The sequence below is a fragment of the Scyliorhinus canicula genome, chromosome 28, assembly GCF_902713615.1.
Source record: "Scyliorhinus canicula chromosome 28, sScyCan1.1, whole genome shotgun sequence".
NCBI lineage: Eukaryota > Metazoa > Chordata > Chondrichthyes > Carcharhiniformes > Scyliorhinidae > Scyliorhinus > Scyliorhinus canicula.
The window spans coordinates 17024210-17035429 of record NC_052173.1 but is presented as its reverse complement, the minus strand read 5'-3'; the positions used below and the strand labels follow the sequence as shown (position 1 = coordinate 17035429).

Sequence of the window (11220 nt, the reverse complement as noted above, 5' to 3'; positions counted from 1 at the left end):
CCCCCCCCCCCCCCCCCCCCCCCCCCCCCCCCCCCCCCCCCACCTTGTCCCCTCCAATTCAAACCAGGAGCATCAGACAAGACAATCTGGACTGAACGATTGTATATTTCCTTTGCTGCCAAATCCCCTCCCGCTACCAAAGCGGGGGGGAGAGAGGATGGCGGCCATCAATCTGTGGCATAAAACAGGTATTTCAAAACAATCTGAAAACGGGATGAGCTGTGATTGTAGCAAAAATGGCCAGTGTGAAGTGTAGCAGGGAATGGAGAAATAAATCTGTCCAGTGACAGTCAAACATACACATACCCCTCACCCCTCACCCCCCCCCCCCCCCCCCCCCCCCACTATACCGCCAGCTCTGGTGTGTGTGTATGTGTGTGTGTGAGCAGTCATACTCATCACCCCCCCCCCCCCCCCCCCCCCCCCACACCACCGGCTCTGGTGTGTGTGTGTGTGAGCAGTCATACCTCTCACCCGCCCCCCCCCCCCCCCCCCCCCCACCCCCCACACCACCAGCTCTGGTGTGTGTGTGTGTGAGCAGTCATACCCCCCCCCCCCCCCTACACCACCAGCTCTGGTGTGTGTGTGTGTGAGCAGTCATACCCCCCCCCCCCCTACACCACCAGCTCTGGTGTGTGTGTGTAAGCAGTCATACCCTACACCCCCCCCCCCCTCCCCACACCACCAGCTCTGGTGTGTGTGTGTGTGAGCAGTCATACCCCCCCCCCCCCTACACCACCAGCTCTGGTGTGTGTGTGTAAGCACTCATACCCCTCACCCCCCCCCCCCCCCTCCCCACACCACCAGCTCTGGTGTGTGTGTGTGTGAGCAGTCATACCCCCCCCCCCTACACCACCAGCTCTGGTGTGTGTGTGTAAGCACTCATACCCCTCACCCCCCCCCCCCTCCCCACACCACCAGCTCTGGTGTGTGTGTGTGTGAGCAGTCATACCCCCCCCCCCCTACACCACCAGCTCTGGTGTGTGTGTGTAAGCACTCATACCCCTCACCCCCCCCCCCCCCCTCCCCACACCACCAGCTCTGGTGTGTGTGTGTGTGAGCAGTCATACCCCCCCCCCCCCTACACCACCAGCTCTGGTGTGTGTGTGTGTGTGAGCAGTCATACCCCTCACCCCCCCCCCCCCCACACCACCAGCTCTGGTGTGCGTGTGTGTGTGTAGTCATACCCCCCCCCCCCCCTACACCACCAGCTCTGGTGTGCGTGTGTGTGTGTGAGCAGTCATACCCCTCACCCCCCCCCCCCCACACCACCAGCTCTGGTGTGCGTGTGTGTGTGTGAGCAGTCATACCCCTCACCCCCCCCCCCCCCCGCTACACCACCAGCTCTGGTGTGTGTGTGTAAGCAGTCATACCCCTCACCCCCCCCCCCCGTGGGCTGGGGGGAAGTGGGGTGGGAGGGGGGAGTGGGGTGGGGGGGGGGAAGTGGGGTGGGGAGGGGGAAAGTGGGCTGGGAGGGGGGGAGTGGGGTGGGAGGGGTGGTAGTGGGGTGGGGGGAGTGGGCTGGGAGGGGGGAGTGGGGTGGGAGGGGTGGGGAGTGGGGTGGGAAGTGGGGTGGGGAGGGGGAAAGTGGGCTGGGAGGGGGGAGTGGGGTGGGAGGGGTGGTAGTGGGGTGGGAGGGGGGAGTGGGCTGGGAGGGGGGAGGGGTGGGAGGGGGTGGTAGTGGGGTGGGAGGGGGGAGTGGGCTGGGAGGGGGGGAGGGATGGGAGGGGGTGGGGAAAGTGGGCTGGGGGGAAGTGGGGGGGAGGGGGTGGTAGTGGGGTGGGAGGGGGGAGTGGGCTGGGAGGGGGGAGGGGTGGGAGTGGGGTGGGAGGGGGTGGTAGTTTGGTGGGGAAAGTGGGCTGGGGGGAAGTGGGGTGGGAGGGGGTGGTAGTGGGGTGGGAGGGGGGGAGTGGGCTGGGAGGGGGGAGGGGTGGGAGTGGGGTGGGAGGGGGTGGTAGTGGGGTGGGGGGGTGGGATGGGAGGGGGTGGGGAAAGTGGGCTGGGGGAAGTGGGGTGGGAGGGGTGGTAGTGGGATGGGAGGGGGGGGGGTGATAATTGCAGTCCTTGCAAATGGGAATCTATGTGTGCTGTGAGCCCCCTCCCCCCTCCCCAGTGATGTTCGCAAGGAATGTCTCATTCATCTGAAGCAGGAGACTCTTAAAAATAGGGGAGCTGTCCAGTGCTGAACCAATCCTATATATACACACACCACACACACACACACACACAGACAGAGCAGGCAGGCTGCAAGCAGCTCTCTCTCTTGCCTGCTCACTCTCTCTCTCTCTGTGTTAGTCTTATGTTATCCCCTCCCTGGTTGCTTTTTTGTTGCCCCCACTGAGATTTGCCCCCCTCTCTAGCTCTCCCCCCCCCCCCCTATCCTGTGCCCCAATGGATCTGAAGGTGGATAGTGAAGATGCTGGGAACGGCCAGCCCTCCAGTGTGCAGGTTTTCGCCACCAGCTCCACACTGCACGGCATCAGCCACATCTTCACCTACGAGCGCTTCTCGTTCAGGCGCATGGTGTGGACCCTGGCCTTCCTGGGCTCCCTCTCCTTCCTGGTGCACGTCTTCGTGCAGCGAATCCAGTATTACTTCGAGTACCCGCATGTCACCAAGCTGGACGAGGTGACCGCCTACAACCTGACCTTCCCCGCCGTCACCGTCTGCAACCTGAACGAGTTCCGCTTCAGCAAGATCACCAAGAACGACCTGTACCACGCCGGCGAGCTGCTCGCCCTGCTCAACAACCGCTACGAGATCCCCGACCCGTACGTGGCCGAGAAGCACGTCCTGGACGTCCTGGTGGAGAAGGCCAATTTCCGAAACTTCAAACCCAAACCCTTCAACATGCGGGAGTTCTCCGACCGGGCTGGCCATGAGATGCGCGACATGCTCCTCGATTGCAAGTACAGAGGAGAAGAGTGCACCCACCAGCACTTCAAAGTCGTGAGTAACTTCCTGGGCAATCCTAACTCCCCCCCCCCCCCCCCTCTCTCCCTCCCTCCTTCAATTCGCAGTTGGGACGTGTGTGTGTCTGTGTTGCAGTTGTCCCAAAATGATGCATGCTTGGAGGATCTGCTTTGGTCCTGGGTGGAGTGAATGGGGGTGGGGGTCAGTGTTTGCAGATCCAGGTCCCAGAATGTGTTTCCTGATTGACTATCCCATTTGGGCAGAATGGTTAAGTTAGAGGCAGGAGCCTCTCTTCCCCCCCCCCCCCCACTCCCCTCCCTTTTATTAGCATTATCCAGTCTGATTCTCTGTTGCAATCTAATGGAACACAATACTGACTGTCCATGTCTGAACTCTGCAGATAGGGACTGACGAATGGGGGGGTGGGGTGGGGGTATTGTTTGCCCTCTGTGCCTAAGACATGTGTTGGTAGTCTTTTGGGACAATCCCAGTCCTACCATGTGCTCCAGGGAGGAAAGAGGTCTGTGGTGGTGGTGAGGTGGGGAGATCCCTGGATATGTGAGCTGGTCGCATGGAGGTTGAATTGGAGAACTGGATAAGACTGGGTTTGTCTGAGGGAGGTGGGGTCTGTGCCAGAAGAAACTTGGGCCGAGCAACAGTTACATGTGGAAATATTTCGAATGAGGTTGATGCCAGTTACAGATTGCAGTCTTGCACACTGGCTTGAATCGTTTCTTTTTAGAACGTGGAAGTAAGGTATAACAATCCTTGATGCTGCATTATTCCCTGTTGTGGGAGGGCCTTGTAGTGCTCAGATGTATCATTTGTCTTTGCAACTCAAAGTCTGAAATTTGGTGGTCACAATGAGACCTCAGTCATTCCTCTGTCTGAGATGAAAGGGTTGTATGTTTAAAGTGAGTTGTACGTGACAATCCTGCATCAAGCAGAAACATATCTGTTAACACTATCTCTGAGATGTCTCCCTTACTTTGTTTCAAACAAAAATAATGTTTTGTGTGTGTGTGTGTGCAAACTGGTGATATGTCGATTCCGCTGTGAATCACGATTATAAAACGGCTTTTCCGCCAAACTTGGACGTGACCTCAATCGGGGATTGACAGGAGCCCTGTTTACATGAACCACGCATTTCATTTTTGGTCTATGAATAAATCGAAGGGCTTTAGAAACATTCTTGTCACAGGTGAGCTTTCTCTGAGCTCTTTACATGCTGGGCACAGACCAGTAAATCTGTTCCATCTCCATTCATGAATGAAGTGAGGTCGCCTCTAAATTAAATGCTGCACTTTCTTTCACATCTTCCCCATCCAAAATGCAAACAATTTTGTGTCTTTGAAGTGGCTGATGCTGGGCAGTCTATATTTCCAGTCAATTATCAACCGAATCAATCCACTTTGACCTCAAATAATGATGTTTTGGACATCTAATGCTGTCCAACTCTCCATGGTTTTAAATGTATCTTTAAATTCTCATTGCAATCAACGTTCTTTAAGGGAAGCCCAATTGAGGAAGTCGTACCGCTTCTCACTATCCAATGATCATGCATATCGTATCCAGAGGTAAACAAGTACACTTATCTATTGGGTGCTTGGCATCAGAATCATTGAGAATGGCTGTCAAGAGATTGAATTCCTCTCAACAACTAGATTGGATTTTCCTTGTGTTGGCCCAGATTGGGAGTAACTGGTCACAACAGGAAGTATTTGTGGGTGGGATGTGATTTCATCACCACAAGTTTCCTCCCAGAATCTATCCCAGATAGACACTTGATGCAACTTCTTAATTCAGGTTGTGGCTGCTTTCAACTCAGCTCTCAGTGAGCACAAGTAAAAAATCTTCATCTACTGCAAATTCTGCCTCTTGAGAGATAGGTTTACCAGCTCTGCAGAATTGCTGTGGAGTCAATAGAAAATTTAAAAAACTCATCCATGGGCCAATGGGCAACTTCAGGGGGTGGGGGTAGAGGGTTAAAAAAAATGTGCTCAGAAAAAAATCTATGAACACTTATTTGCTCGTCTTTAGAATATTGGATTGTGGAAAAAGGGTAGTTTGATGGATAGTCAAGAATCATCCATTCAGCCTAATGAAGAATGTTTGATTTTCAACGGAGCCTGCACCCAGATCAGGAAAGTTTCAGGTTGGGCCCAAGCTTTCTGCTGGGTTAGCAGAGTTCAACTGGTGCCATGAAAGTAGCTTCAGCATCCCCTGGGTCAAGGAATGGGAAGAGCGACCAGATTTCCCACACGTGTGGATAACAGATGAGAACAGGCTAGGTTTCAGATGTGATGCTGCCCACCACTCCATTGTAAAATAATCTGCCATCGTCCCCTTTAGGGATGTACTTCTGAGGCTGTATAAGGCTCTGGTCAGACCCCATTTGGAGTATTCTGAGCAGTTTTGGGCCCTGTATCTAAGGAAGGATGTGCTGGCCTTGGAAAGGGTCCAGAGGAGGTTCACAAGAATGATCCCTGGAATGAAGAGCTTGTCGTATGAGGAACGGTTGAGGACTCTGGGTCTGTACTTGTTGGAGTTTAGAAGGATGAGGGGGGATCTTATTGAAACTTACAGAATACTGCGAGGCCTGGATAGAGTGGACGTGGAGAGGATGTTTCCACTTGTAGGAAAAACTAGAACCAGAGGACACAATCTCAGACTAAAGGGACGATCCTTTAAAACTGTGATGAGGAGGAATTTCTTCAGCCAGAGGGGGTTGAATCTGTGGAACTCTTTGCCACACAAGGCTGTGGAGGCCAATTCACTGAGTGTCTTTAAGGCAGAGATAGATAGGTTCTTGATTAATAAGGGGATCAGGGGTTATGGGGAGAAGGCAGGTGAATGGTGATGAAAAAATATCAGCCATGATTGAATGGCAGAGCAGACTCGATGGGACGAGTGGCCTAAATGTGCTCCTCTGTCTCATGGTCTTATGGTATGGGCTCATGAATGAATAATGAGAAGTTGAGGGGAGTACCAAGGAGTTGCTGGAGCCTATGGAATTAAGCCCCAACCACACTGACGATGATAACATTGGTGAGGACTGAAACTGGGGAGGGACTGAATAGCCAGCAAGGAAATCAAATGCATTCACATCCCGGTAGTCGAAAAAAAATCTAATCACCTTCAGAAGTAAATCTGGCTGGTTTGATTTCATTTTGAGAAACTCATTATTTTAATGAGCAGGTTTGAAGTAAAATGCAAAACGTTACTGCAGCCTTACAATGTTATAATTACTAAAAAGAATTGCAGAATCTGTGAAGAATTGCTGATTATCAACAAAGGAGGTGGTCGACAGCGCAATTTAATAAAAAAAAACCTGTTTGGAAACATGCAAGGGAAGTTAAATAAGCAATGCATGTCCTTTATAAATATAAGGATAATTGGTTGATTGAAAAATGGCAAGTGCCAAATTGTGACAATGATATAAATAAAACAAGTGCTAATAATTCATAACATAGTCACAAACAATCAAAAAGTATAGAATAATAAAATATTTGGACAACTATGAACATTTCGGTATACAAATGGTTATAATAAGTTGCAAAATGCAGGCCTCCTTAATTTACAGAATAAAAACAAAAGGTCTCCTGCCCTCTTCATTTTGTATTAAAGTCCAGAGATCTGCTGTCAGGTCAAGTTCATTCAATTCTCAATCATTTGCACGCTATTTCTGAGTTTGATAAAGTATGGGGACTAGGCTGCCTTGTAGTCTGTTTGTTCTGTATCTTATTTGTGGAGTAAGATTATTATTTCACCACACCCATGACCCCATCACGTATTTACTTTTGTGCGGTTATGGCAAGAGAGAGTGGCTGTGATGTGGGATTAAAGAGTTTCCTTATGAAGTCCAGGCAGAGATTTTTTCAGAGTTTCAGCAAGGGGACACACATTCAGTTGTTTGAGGGTGCCAGAGCCACTTTGGTATTCATTACTTGGGGTCAGTTTCAAATCTTGTTTCTGAATGCTTTGTCTTAACTTTGCAAAACTGTGCCGTGAAAATGGAATATATATATACTCAACGCAGCTTTAATAAAATGGCACCATTACAAGGAGTCACATTCTAATTGCATGCATTTGAGGAGCCTAGCCCAGCGCAGCTTACAATAACACAACGAGCACTCAATATCCTGTATTGCATGGTACTCGAATGATACCCCACAGGACACAACAGTACCAGAAAATATGAATGTTGGAATGTCTCTTTACAGTTGCTGCACTTGCTCTGTGTTGGCATGTGTACAACTGCAGGTAATTCCAAAAAAGGCATATACTTGATATTGAAGATTGTCAAAAGTGAATCACACAGTTCATTTCAATTAGCCAGCAGCTGGCAATAGGTTATTGTTGGAAATGACATTTTGTAATTAACAGCAGGCTGGAGGTGAGCTGTACAACATCGTGAAATTTCAATGGTAATATTTTCATCCTGCACTTCAAGAAACCATTCAGCAATCTATACCTTTCTAGTCCAGAAACTTTTTAAATTTGAGGTGATTGTATTTGAGGTAATTGTATCATGGAGGTGCCCACTTGTGCTCCTGTATATGTATCATTAGGGAGAAGATGAACATTCTCCATCCGACCTATTATTCCAACAGAAGGCTTCGATTGGAAAGTAACCTATTTTAACAGTGAATGATGTTCACCTACTGTCCGTTTTATCCCACGTAAGGATTAGGGCGAAACGTTAATACGAACAAGACTGCCTTTGAAATGTCACTTTTATTTTTCTTCTGTCATGTCTTTCCCCCACTCCAAGCGATTTTACCTCTGCAGGGACTTTCTTAAACCGCAGTGATTGGCCTGGTCATGCAGCTCTTAGACACTGCCACCAGGAGGTGCTGTTGCAGTATGGGGAGATCCCTTATCCTTCTGAACGCTCTTCATTGCAATTTTCCATTTCCCTTAGCCCAGCATATAATAAATACTCTGAGACTGGCCGTGTAGAGAAAGTGAGATGGCTGTTTCTTGTTTTATATTATATTAAAGATAATAAATGCCTCTGGGGATGTCATTCCATTGTGCAATAGCACTGTGCAAAATCAGATGAAATTTCTCTGCATGCTCTTTTCACAGAGGTAACCCCCTCTTGAAAATAGACAGGTCAACATTTCTATACAAATAGAAGACAAAGGAATTCCATAGGCGTACAGTGTTTTCTGGCTAATATCACATAGAGAAACTTCAGCCAATTTGCTAATATTCATGCCAGATTGAAGATATATTCTGAGATGCTTGTAAATTCAACAGGAGATACTTTCAAATATATATTTGCAAAATCTCCCTGAAAGAGACACTGGAAGTCATTTACTCTTTTTTTGAAAAAAAAAGCTGTAAGGATGGAATACAGTTGTAATGCTTGCTTAACATAATTGGTTCGTACATCACAAGCGATTGATTGTTACTGCACATGAATCACACCCAGTGTAGCCTTAAAAGCATAATATTTCTAATTTAGCAACCAAACAGTCACCATTAACTTAAAAAGGCAACAACCAACTTTTGCAATCTTTTACTGTATCGGTTGCTAGTGTTCTCCAAAAAAAAGGTAACATTATCAAAGCACATACACGATTCTTTCATCAGGTTATTGTCAGTTGGTTTTGCTAGAATCCACCTGGCTAAATTAAAGCAGCGATGTTATTGAGCAAGAAGTGCGATTTTGTGTTCAAATCAACTTTGTTCTTTTCTGCATGTCACCTTTGTAATCCTGTCTGCCAACTTGAGAAATTTTAGACAGCTTTGAATTTAATACCGTAGAAGCTGGGTGGTAGCATTTGCAAAATGTCAATGTGTGAAAAACACAGAGGATGACCCAGGCAAATTATTCCTGGAGTCATCACAAAATTCAACAATACACTGATGATACAGTGAACTGTACATGCACCTTCCAGCAGGGGTCCCTGGATGGTAGCCAGGGTTGGATGGTGACCAGAGTTGGAGCGCAGAGGTGCAGAGATTAAATATTGCATCCCAGTTAATTTAGCATGATCGCAGTGGGAACCTTGACGGCCAGTATCACGCAGGGCGGAGTATTTACTCATTGGGCCATTTGAGGAGCTAAATGCTACACTTTGATGTTTTTACAAAGGAAGCATTTATTTGTATAGTTTGAGCCTCTGCTTTGAACAAAGCTGCACTAAAACAGTTTAAATCTGCTTCTTTCTTGAATGTTGAATACATTTTAAAATCCATGTCAGTGTGCAATCCCTGTCTACAAAACCTTACTTCTTGTTGTCGTGCCTTTATCACACTTTGTGTCAACCCTTTCCCCTGTCCCCTGATAAATGCTTTTAATATTTGTGTCATGCTGTAATTGCATCCTCCCATCAGTGGTGGCGCTGTAGCAAAATAAAAGCAAATTGCTGCAAATGTTGGAATCTGAAGCAAAAACAGAAAATTCTGGACAATCTCATCAGGTCTGACAGCATCTGTGGAGAGAGAAGGGAGCTAACTTTTCAAGTCTGGATGACTCTTTGTCCAAGCTCTTTGTTAAAGCTTTGTCTGCAATGCCTCAGGTTTGTGTCTCCCAGTTCCTCAGCCAGCCAATCATCTCTACTTCCCAGCTCCCCGAATGCCAGAATCACAGGATGTACAGTGCAGAAGGAGGCCATTTGGCCCATCGAGTCTGCACCGGCGCTTTTGGACCCAACCCTTTTGGACACAGGGCAATTTAGGATGGCCAATCCACCTAACAAGCACACCTTTCCGGACTTGTGGAAGGAAACTGGAGCACCCGGAGGAAACCCACGCAGACACGGGGAGGACGTGCAGACTCCACACAGTGACCCAAGCCAAGAATCGAACCTGCGACCCTGGAGTTGTGAAGCAACAGTGCTAACCACTGTGCTACCATGCCGCCTACTAACAAATGAAAAATAGTATAGAATAAAAATATTACATAAAGATGAGGACAGAATTTATGACTTGACAGTCGGAACTCATTTGCTTTTGTGTCCTAGTCCAATTGGCACCCTTCATTAAATATCACCTCCTGTCTCTATGGAGAGGAAGGATCTGCAAACAATTATTATCCACATATGATTTATCCCCATTACTTTTTAAAAATAAATTTAGAGTACCCAATTCACTTTCTCCAATTAAGGGGCAATTTAGCGTGGCCAATCCACCCTGCACATCTTTGGGTTGTGGGGGTGAAACCCACGCAAACACGGGGAGAATGTGCAAACTCCACACGGACAGTGACCCAGAGCCGGGATCGAACCTGGGTCCTCGGCATCGTGAGGCTGCAGTGCTAACCCACTGCGCCACCATGCTGCCCTATTCATCCCCATTACTAAGGGTTTTCTTTTTGATGTTTTCATTTGAATTCAGCTTCTTGTGGTGTGTGTTGTCTTAAAGTTCCACAAAAACCTCACAGCTTTCTGTATGAAAGTATCTTGGGGTAAATGCGAATATTGTAAAGTCTTTCCATTATCCTTTGAAACATTTTCTTTTGCCCTTTAATCACAGGAGCTGTTCACTATCTCCCCGATTGCTTTCTTCTGCTCATCCATTTCAATTGTTGCTTACATCTCTTTTTAAGGTACTTGGAAATGATTTACAGGCTGTAATTACTGGTTGTAGATGCCAGACTATTTCAAATTCCATTAAGAGGCAACAAGAAGAAAAATCACACTGGATGTTCCAAAATGGTTGATAACTTATCTTATGACAGTGAATGGCATATTTAAGAAATGTTTGACTCCAAAGGTTAAAAGTGGGTTTTGAATGTCATGATAGCCAGGAGGAGGTAATCCTGGTATCAACTTCAGAGTGTTTTATGGCTATGTTTTAACAATTTACAAGCTTTGCTGACAAAAGAGACATTCTGTTGAAACTTTTCAGCTGGCACTCCTTAGGACAGACACAAGAATGCCAGATTTCAAAGGGAGTCACAGTTTACGCTGCATGACAAAAGGCTGCTGATTGATTGGCAAGTCAGCTCCGAATGGTCGAGACACGCTGAATGTACCTGGGAGCTGTGCTTTGTTCCTTCAAAAAAGGAGCAATGTCTGGACAAATTCCTTTTGCCCGCAGAGGACAGGTCACTGCATATGTATATGTGTAACTTCTGGCAAGCATAAGTGAGCTATGGTGCCAGCCTGACTGATAATCTTAAATTGGTTGGTTTTCGTGATGGGTGCAAGATGAAAAACTTCAACAGCATGTGTGTTTTCTTTTCACAATGCTCAAGTGCTGCACTATCAGGAGAATATTTGCAAGCTTTCTTCCAGTAGTGCTGGGGGGGGGGGGGGTCAGAAGGGCAGGGAAGAGCTAATTAACATAGAT

The 11220-nt window shown here is 47.7% G+C and overlaps 1 protein-coding gene across 1 annotated transcript in view; it reads left to right on the top strand.

The window, feature by feature from the left end:
* Positions 1-2299: 2299 nt before the first annotated feature.
* The window catches only part of asic1b (acid-sensing (proton-gated) ion channel 1b), an 809000-nt gene continuing 800079 nt past the window's right edge, over positions 2300-11220 (top strand). The window contains exon 1 of the mRNA XM_038786503.1: positions 2300-2949. Within this exon, the coding sequence (XP_038642431.1) occupies positions 2392-2949 (558 nt within the window). The 5' untranslated portion in view covers positions 2300-2391. The remainder of the gene's footprint in view (positions 2950-11220) is intronic.